Source organism: Fukomys damarensis, unplaced genomic scaffold (genome assembly GCF_012274545.1).
Source record: "Fukomys damarensis isolate Sample0158 unplaced genomic scaffold, DMR_v1.0_HiC HiC_scaffold_13, whole genome shotgun sequence".
Lineage (NCBI taxonomy): Eukaryota > Metazoa > Chordata > Mammalia > Rodentia > Bathyergidae > Fukomys > Fukomys damarensis.
Genome location: NW_022900925.1, coordinates 26970328 through 26984982, shown reverse-complemented (window position 1 = coordinate 26984982; position 14655 = coordinate 26970328). Strand labels below are relative to the sequence as shown.

General features: G+C 44.7%; 1 protein-coding gene across 6 annotated transcripts in view; it reads right to left on the bottom strand.

The window, feature by feature from the left end:
* Positions 1–14309, bottom strand: part of Tex14 (testis expressed 14, intercellular bridge forming factor) — a 60204-nt gene extending 45895 nt beyond the window's left edge. For all 6 annotated transcript variants that reach the window (XM_033762945.1, XM_033762947.1, XM_033762944.1 and 3 more), the window contains exons 1-7: positions 14178–14309; positions 10860–10941; positions 9966–10096; positions 8877–8990; positions 7766–7889; positions 6546–6724; positions 1413–1564 (exon numbers count right to left, since the gene is read on the bottom strand). In XM_033762945.1, the coding sequence (XP_033618836.1) occupies positions 1413–1564; positions 6546–6724; positions 7766–7889; positions 8877–8990; positions 9966–10096; positions 10860–10941; positions 14178–14302 (907 nt within the window). In that variant the 5' untranslated portion in view covers positions 14303–14309. The remainder of the gene's footprint in view (positions 1–1412; positions 1565–6545; positions 6725–7765; positions 7890–8876; positions 8991–9965; positions 10097–10859; positions 10942–14177) is intronic.
* Positions 14310–14655: the final 346 nt, after the last annotated feature.

Here is a 14655-nt window from a genome sequence, read left to right as displayed (position 1 = left end):
TGTTTGCTTCCTGAAAAAGGCCTCCTACCTTCACATACATGACTACTTCACATTTAAGTCCTAAAGTTTGAAAGGGCTTCTAGCTCTTTCAAGTGACACAAGTGACACTCTGCACATTTATGGGACCCTAGAAGTGTTTAATCTTATGTTTACTTCTCAGAAAACAATATTTTCCTCATTTAGAAGTCCTTAGGATCCTTAAATACTGACACCAATATTCAATTTAAAAATTCTGCATGAGAGGAAGGGGTGTAGCTCAGGACTATAGCACTTGCCTACTATTGGAAAAATACTGAGTTTGATCCTGGGCACTGCAAAAGAGAAAGAAGAAAGAAAAAAAGGAAGGAAGATAGGAAGGAAGGAAGATAAATAGCTATATAAGGACCAGGGATATAGGTGAGTGGCACAGAGCCTGCCTGGCAAGTGCAAGGTACTGAGTTCCATCCCCAGTACTGAAACAAAAATAAAAGAAAGAAAGATGAAATAAGAGGAAAGAGAGGAAGGGAGGAGGAGGAAGAGAAAGAGGAGAAAAAGGAAAAGAAGAGAGGGAAAGGAACAGGAGGAGTCAGAGGGAGGAAAGTGAGGAGGAACAGGAAGAAGAGGGGAAGAGGAGGAGAAGAAAGAAGAGAAGGCAGGAAGAAAAGGAAGAGAAGGAAAAGAAGGAAGAAGAGGAGGAAGAGGCTGGTAAGGCAGAAGAAATAACCTTTGCTTCGTTTAACTATGTTATCATTAACACATTAACAAAGGGGGACCGGGGATGTAGCTCAGTGGTTCCGCTGCTTGCCTTACAAGCACAAGGTCCCAAGTTTGATCCCCGGTACCCAAAAAAACTACAACAACACATTCACAAAGGGGCCATAGTTACATGTATGGCTGTCCCATCAGGTAGCTTTTTATTAATTTTATTAGTAAAAAGACCAATAAATGCAATTAGATTCGTTTGTACCACCAGTGATACAAGCCACCCAATGCAACAGTCATACATGTACCACCAGTGGTTCAAGCTGGCAGAAACGTGGTACTAAGCAAACAGATGAGCTATGCTGAGTCTTGAAGAAAAGACACAATAAAGATTTCTACAAGATCATCTTCTATCTTCCAGAAATACAAAGAAGTGTTTTGGAAGACATGTTCCTCTAAGCCAGGCATGGTGATATGATACACAGCACTAATCCTTGCTCTTAGAAGGCTGAGACAGGAGGATTGAAAGGTCAAAGTGACCCTGGGAAACTTAGGGAGACCCTGTCTCAAAACTAAAGAAAACAACAAAACAAAAACAAAAACAAAATTAAAAAATGAAAATCTTTTAAAGTTTGCACTTTCATAAAACTAACACTTGAGGGAAAAATAACCACCTAATAATGAGTCTGGTTAATTATCAATGTGCTCCTTGGTCAGTGCTCCTTGATCACCTGTTAAAATCTCTTGTATGATCATGGAAAAGCTGTAGATGTCCGACTTCACTGTAGCTGCCTTCTGAAAGATCACTTCTGGTGCAGCCCAGTTGTACAGCTCCGTGGGGAGGGGAACTTGATGCAGGTCCTTTTGTTCACCACTGTCCTGGCTATGGAAGGAAGCACACAGGCAGGGATCGTGTCTTAAAGGGACACACAGTACATTGGTGAAATGTTTGCCGTGAAGTCTGGCGAGCTCCTAGAGCTTCCGGAAACAGTGAGACACCGAGGTAACCCACACTGCCTCAGTTCTGTTCCAGTGCCTGCAGTTCCTTACCATTCCTGCCCACCCAGGCCCTGCCCGCCCCTGATCATCCGCCACTCTCTCCCGGTCACTGGCTCCAGTCAAGTCACAGAAGCCATCTCGGTCACTCCTGCATGTCAAGCCCATTACCACCTCAAATCCCTGCACCTTCTGCCAGCATTTGCTGCCCATGGAGCCTAGCACAACTGGCTGCCTCTTGTGACTGAGGTATTCGTTTGAAAGTCACTTCTTCAGGGAGGCCTTACCTGACCACCTATCCTAAAGTAGTCCTACATTAGGGGTTTCAAAACCCTTATTACAATGTAAATTTCTTCTGTTCATTTATTTAGTGTATTATCTATCTCCCATTATAGTCAGCTGAGAACAGGCACCTTACCATTCTATTTTATCACTGAGTCCCCAGGTTTATACCAGGACCCTGATACTTGCTGTTCAATAAATCAATGTAAGACTCTCTCAAAACCTCCCTCAAATCCAATCTTCTGTATCAAAACCACCTGCGACTTCTACCCCACTGACCCTCTCAGTTCAGCACTCAGTGGGTTCACTGATTGAATAATTCAACTTCCCAAACGGATTCCTTAAAAGCTAAATCTACACATCCTCAAAGTCTCCTGGGCCAATAGAAGTCCTCAGGGTGAGTGTGAGGTGGAGGTCAATGCTGACTTCTGCACATGACTGTCCTGAGAATCAAATGAGACCATGCACTAAGCCACGTGGTGCACACCTGCAACCCAAGCTACTACAGATGAGGCAATCATGAATCCAAGTTCAATGCTAGCCCAGAGATCTTACCAAGACACTGTCTCAGATGTAAATAATACAAAGGGCTGGAGATGTAATTAAGTGCTCCGTGGAGTTAATATCCAGAATGAAAAAAATTAAGTGTCACAGAAAAAGCAATCATTGCTTTTCTTGTGTTGCTAGGGTCTGAATCTAGGGCCTTTTGCATGTTAAGCAAGTGGTCTATCATGGAGCTATATTTTCAGTCCCCAGAAAAGGCAATGAAGTGTTTCAGAGAATAGGATATACTTCTCCAGACTAAGCAACTTCCCCAAAAAATGTCTCTTTTTTTTTTCTCATTGAGTTTATTGGTACTTTTTTAGTATACAGTACAGTTACATTTATCATTGGGATCTTGTCCCTTTACTATGTCTGCTTTTATAGTGCTTTTTCTTCCCCCCTGAGACAGAGTCTCCCTATACTTCACACTGTCCTTGAACTCACTATGTAGCCCAGGATTGCCCTGATCCCACAATCGTCCTGCCTCACCTCCCCAGGACTGGGATTACAGGCATGCACTATAATGCCCAGCTTACAGAAATGTGTACAGATAGGAATGAGATACATTCTGAGAAGCTACCATGTACGGCTCTTTAAACTATGGGCAGGGGTGACAATTTTCCAAGAAAACACCCACCTCTCATGCTTCTTGAAGGCTCTTGCAAGGGACAAGTCACTTATAACCAAGATTGGAATGCTTTCCTTTATCTCCTGTCATTTTCATCTCTTAAAATCCTTTCTTCCTTCTCTGTTAAAGCTAGCTGGAAGGGCTGGGGATTTAGCTCAGTGGTGCTGGGCCTGCCTTCCAAGTGCAAGGTCCTGAGTTCCATCCCTTTTGGGGAAGGGCTCACTGGAGGTGGGGGTCTTCTTTTCTGGCCGTCACTGAATGTTATTTTTCTGGCCTTCAGCTCTGGTATCATTATAATTACACTTGCCTGCAGGAGATGACACCACTAGCAAGATCAACTCTAGCTAGGGTCCGGGATTTAGCTCAGTGGTTCTGGCGCCTGCCTTGCAAGCGCAAGGACCCGAATTTGATCCCCGGTACCAAAACAAAACAAAACAAAACAAAAAGATCAAGTCCATCTCTGAAGATTCCATTAAGGAGTAGAAGAGGAAACCCTGCTACATCACTTTAATACCAAGACGTGGGGTGCTACTCTTCACAACGACATTCAGCAAACTCATGTGCCCACGTAAACTGTTACCAAAAATAAATGCAAAATTGAAAGCTATTTTGGATTTTTGGATAATCAACTGCTGTCATCAGCTTTCAAAGGAGGGCATAGTGTCAGGGTTAAAAAACACTTGATCACTGACATTTCTGCCTGAAGTTCCATTCTGAGTCAACAAGCCAAGTGAGGACCTACACCTCACCATACTGGGTGTATCCCTTCTACCCGCTCACTTGACCAGCTGCTAACCTCAGCTCAGTGCAGTTTGCTTCTGGCCTTACCACTTTGGCCTCCTGGCTCCATCCTGTGGCCTCCTAGAGATTACCTTCCCATATACATCCCTGTCCCCAAGGCCCAGAGGGAGCTTTCATCATCCAGCTCTAGCCAGACCTGTCTTTAACTAATCAAATAGGAAACTTCCCAGCTCTCTCAGCCTGCTCCCTCATCCACACATCTAAAAGGGGAAGTATGGGCTAGGGGTATACTTCGGGCAGAGCACTTGCCTAGTATGAACCAGGCCCAGCATATGATCACCAATACCTCCAAAAAACAAAAACACAAACAAACAGAAATCAACCAACAAAACAAAACAAACAAAATTGGGCCAGATCCTCTCTAAAGCTCCATTTCACTCCAGGAATCACATATCTAAGGGAGAGCAAAAGCTGAAAAAATGTTTACACTTCCTTTTCAACAACAAATGTTGCTCCAGCACTGACTAATAGCTTGGATTCTGTCAGCTTTCCTGAAGTCTCTGGTGCTGCTGACAACAGCACAAGGAATACAAACCACTTAGCTTCTACTGCTCTGTAACAAACTGCCAAAGTAGTTAACTCTGCACTGGACCATCTCAAGTTGTCCCTTCACCTAGATGTATCCAATCATTCAACAAACACTGACTGAGCACTTATTTGTGATGAGGTCTATGCAGGACTCCTGAAGACAGTGATGAACAAGTCACAGTCCCTGCTCCCTGAGAGGTAGCTACCTAGCAGGGCGGACATTATGTACCCAAGGACTGCTGTAGATGACAGGGATGTGTGAGGAGAGGATAACACAAAGTGCCTCAGGCATGAGGCCATCTGTGCAGCCTTCACAGAAGTGCTGGACTGTGACTGAAGTGAGTTTAAGCAGAAGACACAAGCATATGCACATATTCCAGATGCAGAAAGCAGCACTGACACAGCATGGACTAAGGGGTGCTTCAAAGGACCAGGTCACAGAAGGGGAGACATAACGCTGTGAGTAGCCCCGTGTGAGGAGGATTCCACATCCTGCAAAGATACCTAGAGGTAGTTTTGAAGGCAATGCAGAAACATTGAAAGTTTTTCTCCCCCTTGTTACTGGGGATTGAACTCATCCCAGTCCCTTTTCACACTGAACTATATTCCGAACTTCTTTTTCATTTAAAATTTTTGAAATAGGGTCTCATTAAGTCACTAAAGTGTCCAGGGTGGGCTCAAACTTGCAATTCTCCTGCCTCAGTCTCTCAAGAGTTCTGGGGTTATAGGCACATACCACTGCACACAAGATTTTTTTTTTGAGGTGCTAGGGATCAAACCAAGGATCTCACACATGTTAGGAAAGTGCTCTACCACTGAACTATATCCTGTAGCCCTTCTAAACGAGATGGAGAATAGACAGGTCAAAGGTGTAGCAACTTAACTGTTAGAATTATCTTGCTTCTGTCAGTTCCCACATAGAAAAGTGCAACCAATGGGAGTAGTGGTGCACACCTGTTATCCCAGCACTCAGGAGACTGAGGCAGGAAGATCACTGCAAGTTGAAGGCCAGCCTGGGCTACCTAGTGACTTCAAGGACAGCTTGAACTACGTAGCAAGACCCTGTCTAAAAAAAAAAAAAGTAAAGTGCTATTGCTCCAGGCATACATCTTCCTGGTCTCTTTCTCTCCCTCACAAGCCTTCTCCACATGCAGGAGCAAGAGGAATCTTCTTAACCTACATGTCATCCATGATACCACAATGCTCAAAAAGTCCCTCCCACAGCATCCCTGGGACTCAGGACAACAGGACCAAGCAGCAGGCCAAGAACCACTCAGGATCTGAGGGTGTGAGACAGTCTCAGTTCTGTTTGCTTAGTGCACCCAAGTGAAGGACCAGCGTTAGGCATCAGGGACATAGCAGTAATTAAAGCAAATCTCTGCCCTCACAGGGTTTACCAGAGTGAAAGGAGTAATAGCGCATGAGAAGCAAGACCTGCTGAGATTCAGAAATAAGGCATCAGGGGTAGATGATTGCAGGACAAGGGTAAGAGCAGGTAGGTGGTCTAAACAACGAATTTGCACAGTGGCGGAGGGCTATCAGCATAGGCTCAGAGCTGTGCTTGGCAGTGATGAAGAGAAAAAGAGAATCTTTGCCTCCCAGAGTTTGGGAAGAAATAGGGTTAGCCCTCAATTCTCAGAAGGCCTCTCACTCCAGCCCAACAGGAAACTACCCCGGGATTGAGGGCACCATTTTTGAGTGCCTCTCACTGTGCTGAACCTCCTGAGGGCAGGGAACACTTAGTATCCAAGGAGTGTGACACACAGAAGGCTTACTGCATCCATCACCTTCTCTCTCCTTCAGGCAAGACATACTTTATTTAGAGATTTGATAGACATTGGCTACTATGGGCTCTTACATGTTACATGCCTCTTAAAAGGAGAATGTACCAAACAGAAGTAACTTCCCTGAAGTCTCCGTAGGCTTGGCAGATAGGGGTAAGGAATGTGGAAGATCTCTTCCCCAGTGATGCACATTTCTGCTGAATAATCACAAGGAGTCCTCCCTAGATTAGATTCCGTCTCTACAGCAGCAGTCCCTGAAGGAGATACCTCCAGGAGGAAGCCACACTCGAGATTGCACCTACCTTTCCAACATATACTCCAGGTTGGTCAGCCTTGCTTCCCCTGCGGACACGATGTGGACAGCATAAGAGCTGAGGGAGCGGTGGACAAAGCCCCGGGAGTGCAAGTATCTCAGGGCATCAGCAATCTGCAGCAGTAAGTGCACCATCACCTCCATGTGCAAAACAGGGAACTCGGACCGCTGCAAGTGAGACAGAAAGTGCCAGGTACACAACGGAAAAGCCCCCTAATCCTGTAGGATCCTATATGATTTCCAAAGGCATTTCACAATATGAAGTGTGTCCCTGTTTACAGACAAGGAACCTAAAGCTCAGTGTGACCATGCTAAAGTCCTATCATTTTGACCCTACCAAAACCTGGGCTCCTTTCCTTTGGCTGAACTGCTTTATACCAGGATAAATGAAAAAGTTTCAAGCCTGCTATAAGCATCAGGAATCAGTCTGGGGGAAATTACGAGGGAATATGCCTCATAAGAACCAGTAAATCTGCCCTCCAAAGACCCTACAGGATGACCAATCCAGCCCTGCTGCAGTCAGAAGAACTAGAAAGACCATCCTAAGAAGACAGAAATTCACTCACACAGTTGTATCCAGGTGATGTGCCTCATCTAGGGAAATGCCATTTTAAGGCACTGCCTCTAGCCAGGGAAATAAAAGCAAAAGCAGAATGCTAATGACTTCATCAGGGAGGAGGGATGGCAAACCATCTGGGAGAAAAGCCTTTCTTTCTTGGAGGGTTTTTCTTCACTCCCTCCCAGGGTCTTTAGAACAAAATCTCAGAGAAAGAAACATCCTTCGGTAGCTCTGTGAGACCACATGGATTTTCTGGGAACCTGTCAGCCATGGAAAGTATTTCACCACCAAAAGGAACTGTGAGCAGTTACAAGAGAGGAATAAAAGACCTCTGTATGAACCAGCCAGGACAGAGCACAAGTGGAAATGAAGGAAAAGAAAGACAGTAGGTAAAGGCTTAATGAGCTGCAAACAGGTTCCATGTGTTTCTGGGTCAGCTGAATTCTTAGCTGACAAACAAGCAGGACCAACAATAATAATGTCACAGAACTTCTGACCATTTGCTTATCAACATTAAGTGGCATGTTACACAGCCCCATAGGAAAAATTTTCCATGCATTCACTATGGGACCTCTAAGGCTGGTGCAGAGGAGAGAGGGCAAGGAAAAGTGGTAAGGGGTGGGGGGAAGATCCATAGCATGGCTGATTACTCGTTCATGGAGGACGCTGAATAGTGTGCCAACGGTGATGCGCTCGTATACAAGTCGGGTCTTCTCCAGGTCCTGGGACAGGCACACAGCCATCAGTTGTAGTAGGTGAGGATGCCGCAGCTTGCTGCATAAGAAAGAAGCTTCAGAAGGGTGGGGAGTAGGAGCATATCATGAAAATATAGGTGATGCTCTTTCTTCTAGGCCTTTTGAGCCCACTGTAAACAAGTACTATTTCTACATAAAAATTTTCTAAGAAAAGAGAATGGGTTGGAGGCACAGTAGTCTCTGTTGGTGGAACCTATTGGCTTCTCTTACTGACCAGATTGAAGGCTTGAGAGAATCAGTGACAACAATGAAAATGTTGCTGAAAGTTATTGAGTAAGACATTGTGCCTATGTTGCATCTATCATCTCAGATCCTAACCATCACCTGCTAGAAATGCATCCTTATATCCTCACATTAGAAATGGAAGTACCTAACACCAGGAACTTTCCCTGTTCATTCAGTCTCACATCAAAACCTATACTATGCCCATGGCTCCTCCCAGCCCACACTGGGGCATAAGGCTGATTTCTCCAAAAAGAAGCACTGGCCTGCAGCAGTTGAGTGGCCTACTCAGGTTAAGAGCTCAATGAGCCTGTCCCAGCAAAAGCTGAAGGACCAAAACCCGGAGCCAGAGGAAACCTAACAAACTAAGACAGATGGCATGTCCTCAGTGATAGAGATGTGGTTCTCAGACAAACTGATCTCATGCCCAGCCATGCTCCATGAAAAGAGGGAAGCCACATGCTCTCATGATGAGCATAGGGCCCCAAGTGGGACAAGCCTCAGGAACAATGGCAGGAAAAACCAGATGCGCCTAGAAGCTCAGCCATCCAAGAGAAGGGTTATGGAGAGTTCACAGACTTAAGCCACTTTCCACCACCACTTTCCCCATCCCTCAAACTTCAATAATTCTGCTTTCCCTTTCTGGGCAGCCTTTAAAAGTCAAGTCAACCAATTCCAACTGTCAGGAAATACTGAGACTGATGGGGGCTGGTGCTCCAGGGACAAGCCTAGATAACCAGGAATCAGCCCTGTAATCAGCCTGACCCCTGGGCCTCCTTCTTACCTGCTGTGCTCCTGCTCAGCAATCAGTAAGTCAGCCAGCCTCTGCCTGCTGCTGTGAGGGTGAGTGGGGAGATTCAAGTTCTTCACTGTGACTCTACTCCCATTCCAAACAAGGCTGCAAGGGCAGGAGAGAGCAAAGCAGAGGGCATCAGCGGGCATGGATTCAGTGAGCCAGCTTTTCTGATGAGATCAGAGGACTGTGGTTTATCCAGAACTTCTTACATCCTTTTGGATGGCTGGATCCTCCTCACCTACAGCTATCAGGGCCCTAAATGCCCTGGAGAATTAGGTGTGGTGGCAGGAAGTCATTAAGGTTTCTAGGGAGGGAGTGACTTGATCAGATGTGTGTTTTAGAAACACAGTGGTACCAGCAATGTGGGAAATGGATTAGGCAGTGGTGATCTACAGAATAAAGACCAGTAAGGGTTCCATGTGGGAGTAAGATCCTGATGACTTGGATAGAGGCAGCAGCAATGGGACAGAGAGAAGAAGCTTCAGAAGCTGAGAGACCTTGGCCAGGACATCTCTTGTGACCTACAGGTCACAGGTCACTGAAAGCTGAGAATACCTAGGGACTTTCTTTATAAGCAAATTTTGTTATTGCCATGTCCCCCGGATTTAGATGATGAGGGACCCTGATGATACCTGTATCACCTTCTACAGGGGCTTCAGTATACTTTGGCCTGTATCAAAGGCACAGCAATCAGCACAAAAGCTACCTCAATATTTTAGAAAGCAGAGAGACAAAAATACTATAACGACTGATCTTTCAGAGCTGAGTTCTACCTCTCTGAGCATATGGGCAATGTGCATAGACAAATCTGGTCGTCACAACTACACAGGGCATAAAGGACCGCCTAATGACAAAGGGACAAAGGAGACTCCCAAACATTCTATAATGCACAGGTCTGTCCCCAGCAACAAAGGATCATCTAGCTAAAAATTTCCATATGAGAAACCCTGATTTAGACACATGTTCTTAAATGTTCCCTTGGGTTGAAGAAGGAACCCTCTACCTATAAGAGTACCATTTGCAGCCAATACTTCCCACAGACCAAATGTATCCTCCCACTGATCAGCTCCCACTTACTTGGTCATGACCATGTGAGGCCCACTGATGAAAGAGAAAGTGGGCTCATCATCAGCTTGCATCACTTCCTTTTCTCCAATTATTGGAAGAGAGCCTAGATAGGCAAGCTGTGTCCCTCCTGTGAGATAAAACTGAAACCAAACACAGCCTCAACTTGTAAGGAAAAAAAAAAGGAAAAGCAAAATACCTCTAGAATCTTGTTAGCTGGCTAAAAATAGTGGTAGCTGCTACTTACTCACCTGCTGAATATCCTTGTGCACTGGACATTATTCTTTAATTTACATTATTTTTAAACTTCCTAGAAACCTGCAAGGTTGTAATATTCTTTCCTTTTTACTAGCGAAGAAACTGAGTAGGAAGTCACATGTTTGCCCACAGAACCTGGGCCTACATGTAGAGAAAGCATACACACATTCCTGTGTCTGCTCCCCCATGACCAAGCAGTATTTCCCAACCGTCTGTTTTTGACAGATAGAACCAAGGATCCCAAACTCACTCTCTGTCCTTACAACATTTCTCAGTTTAAAATCTCAATTCCTCAAAAGGATGTCAGTCATGCCTATAAGCCAGTTAAGAGGGCAAGGCCATCAGGAAGCAAATCCATGGGGGTAGCACAGCTCTCTTCCTCTCTGTTAAGAGAGAATATGTCTGGGGCTTTCCCTGAAAATTAAAGCATCATCTTCTAAACTCCTGAAATCTAACCCACAGTCATTCACAGGAATTCTCCACAGTGTTCACCATTTTTCAGTAGGGACAGGAACCCTCACAAGAGGGCAAGGAAAAAATAAAAAATACTTTGGCGAGGACAAAAGAGCACTTGAACAAAGATAAGAGATGGGTCACAGGATTTCTACGTACTCCCGCAGATATTGGCTGTCAATGGCAATACCTTACCTTCCCAAATCCAAAGCTGTAGATGTTTTGGGTAGAAATGACTCCAGCTTTAAGAGGTCGGTTAGGGGAGCCATTAGGACTTCTAGAAATGTATAAAGAAAAAAATGAGAATTAACCACTTATATTGGGAGGAGTAATTCTAAGCCAAGTTTTGGAATGTGTAGTTCTCATGACTTTTTACATTTCAATCTCTTATACTACAGAATGAATGCAGTAAGCATCCTGGGCATCTACTGAAACCCTCAGGTGAGAGGCACAGCCTGTCTGCAGGTTCTTAAGCCCCTCCTCCACGTCAGTATCAATACTGGCTAGCACTGTGACTGTCTGCTTTCCCCCCACCAATGGAGCACTTCACAGATGTGCGTGTCATTTTTGCCCAGGGGCCATGCTCATCTTGTGTGTGTCCCGATGTCAGCGTATGTCCTGCTGATACAAGCATGATGTGACTCAACTTTTACCATGGAACTAAAGACTGTCATAGGCCTGAAAAGGCTCCAGTGATTCTCGCTACCTGTTATTCCTGATCCTCACAGTCAGAGGAGGCTGATCTGTTAGCTCAGTAAGATATTATAGAAATAATGGGGTAGCCCTTCCTAAGTAAAAGCTAACAGGGATTCTGCCTTGATCTTTCTGGGATCACTTGCTCTGAGACAACTGTGAAGACACTCAGCCTGACACAGAGGCCAAGAACCAATTTTCCAGCCATGGAAGTATATCAATTTGGAATTGGATCCTCCATCCCCAGTCAAGCCCTCAGATGGATGATGGCAGAAAAGACATCTTCAGTGTAAACTAGGTGAGTCATTCACTGAGTCTTGACCCACAGAAATTATGTAAGATAAAAATATTTAGTTCCCTAATATGTGGTATTTAAAAAAAGATAAGAATGCAGAAAGGACACTATTATTAAAACAGGAACAGAGAAAGGGAAAGGATGGTATAAGGATGGATATGAATATAGTCACTGAAACAAAGAAGTGAAACTAGGGGGAGGGTGAAATGATCTAAGTGTGTCATGTACATTAATCTGTATCACCAATATTCACTAAAAAAAAAAGATGTGAAATAAAAAAAATTTGGTTGAAATTAATGTAAGGCAGATGGTCAGAGTTGGGAGGAATCATACAGCATATCAACAACTTTCTCATTTTATGATGGGGAAGATAAAGCCTGGAAGAGAAGTCACAGACCAGGAGCAGAGGCCAGACTTTGATGCTGCTCATCCAGCCAATGGTCTTCCCACATACTTCACCCTAACCACCACCGGCACAGCAGTGCTCCATGAACTGAAGGTGCCTTGAGAGGGTAATGCTATGTATTTCTCTGGCTTTGGGGCCTGGCAAAATGCCATGCATGTACTATAGCAGGTGCTTAGTGCATGCTTGCTAAGGAAGTGCAGCTCAGATTGAAAAAAAAAAAACAAACAAACAAACAAACCCCAAAACCACACTTAGGTGCTGCAAAGCTACTTCCTCTTCTTGGCAAATGGCAAAGGAGCTGGTGGGACAGTGTATACCCAGCCCAACCTGCACCAGGTCTGTGAGGTCCCATTGACACTATTCATGAATAGACGAGAATGCTGTGCTTCTGCTCTTGAAACTGTTCAAGCTTTATCACCTCAGCAACTTTTCAGGGCCAGGCCACCTCTTCCCTGCTTTCACCTGTCATGCTGCTCAAGAGAAAATGCTAAAGTCTGGATTGAGGTAAACTGGACACGTCAGTTTACACTTAGTGTCCCAGAATCTTCCTTCTGGAAATAGTGTGTGGGATAACTCCTGTGGTTGCCCTGCTTTGAGAAGACACATTCTAAGAGAAAGGCCCCGTTCTTATGCCAAACCAGCAGTGTACTCTAGAGGCTAAACCTATGTGCTTAGGCCTGAAGGATCTAGGAAACAGCTGAGCATTTCCTATGACTTGGCTCTATTAATGAGGGTGGGCTTTCCCTGCAGCAGTCTAATAGGGGACACCACTGACCAGGCCTCCCTCTCCCACCTGAGGGCCTCTAAACAGCATGTAGGCTTTTTGGAGGGTGGAAAAGGAGCTGACTGTTCTCTGATGCAGTTCAGACTTGCTTTCTTACCTAAATTTCTCAGTCCCTGTCTATGTAAATAAACTAAATTTTCAGTCCCTATCCACATGAGACAGAGTAAAAATGGACTCCAGTTATTCACAACTACTCAACCACCACTTTCGCTCTATTCAGTGCTTTGATTCTTTCTTGATCTCAGCCCTGCAACTTTACATACTTACGGGAAATCATAACTGATGGCACCACTCACAGACCTGAGGCCAACTCTCATTTCCAGGATTTGTGTGATTTCTTTATATTAAAAAAATGAGAGGAATGCATTTCCATCTTATTTTCCATTAAACATTCCATTCACTCTAGACATAGCCTGTTTTATAATTAGATGAATTATGAATTATCTAATTATGAAACATGCTAACTAGATTAGTAACTGAAATTTCAAATTTGTATCAGTTTTTAGTTTGTTTTTGTTTTTGAGACAGGGTCTTGCTTTGTAGGGCAGGCTGGCCTTGAACTCACTATGTAGCCCAGGCAGGTCTTGAACTTGAGGTGCTCCTCCTACCTCAGCCTCCCAAGGGCTGGGATTACAGGCATGTGACATAATGCCTGGTACAAATGTTTATCAATGCTGAACTTGGAACTTACTTTTTGGTTTCCTATAAACATAACTTTCTTTGCACTGATCTGGCAACTAAGGGTTAGGGATGAATGGAACACAGTCTCTGTCCAACTGGAATTCAGTTTGGCTGGAAAAACAAAACACCTGCAAATAAACTAATTACAAGTGGTGAAAAATATCTGTAAACTGAGTGGACGAATTGCACAGGGTAGCAAGTGTCTTACACCAGCTTCAAATAGTCCCAGAAACTATAAATTAAGCATTTTTGTGGGCTTCTGCAACCTGTTTCCATGATTCGGAAAATGACCAAAAATAAATAAATAAATTAATTAAATAAATAAATAAAGAAAGAAAGCAGCCAGCTTTGCTACTGGGTAAGAGTTTTCTGCTGGGCCTCTTAGACTTTGGGAGCTCCTCTTCTACTGATGGGGTGATTCCCCCTGGACCTCACTACCACTTCCCTGATTTTCTAGGGGTAGGGGGATGCTCTTCTGGGCAACCTTTACTAAGGGCCACATCTTCTCTTTCCAAGCCCATCTTCTCTTTCTCTGGATGGCTCAGATACCAGTAGGCACCAACGTAAAGGAGAACATGACAACCCATGACACGGGGCTCCTACAAGGAAGGGGGAGTGGGTGGAACACCCTACCATGCTGAAGGCATTACTCACCCTTGCAGGAGGCCCGCCAGGCAGGGTGTGCTGCAGATGAGCCGCTGAGGGGAGTCTATCTTCTTCAGGAGATCATAAGAGAAGCCCTGCATGATGGCCTGCATGTGTGAGGTGCAGCGCTTCATGAACTCCACCATCTGTAACACATGGTGGACACTCAAGACTAGCCACACCAGCCTTCAATGGATATACAGGCTAGGGTGAAAGCACAAATGGTCTGACCTCCCAAGGGAAGAGAAAAGGACCAGAGACTTTAGAGGGATGGAACATTTTCAAGGAGAGGATTTGTCCATGACTGCCTCCAACTCCCTCCTTCAACAGCTGAGGAAACTGAGGCATCAATGGATATAGGGTGAAAGCACAAATGGTCTGACCTCCCAAGGGAAGAGAAAAGGACCAGAGACTTTAGAGGGATGGAACATTTTCAAGGAGAGGATTTGTCCATGACTGCCTCCAACTCCCTCCTTCCTCCTTCAAC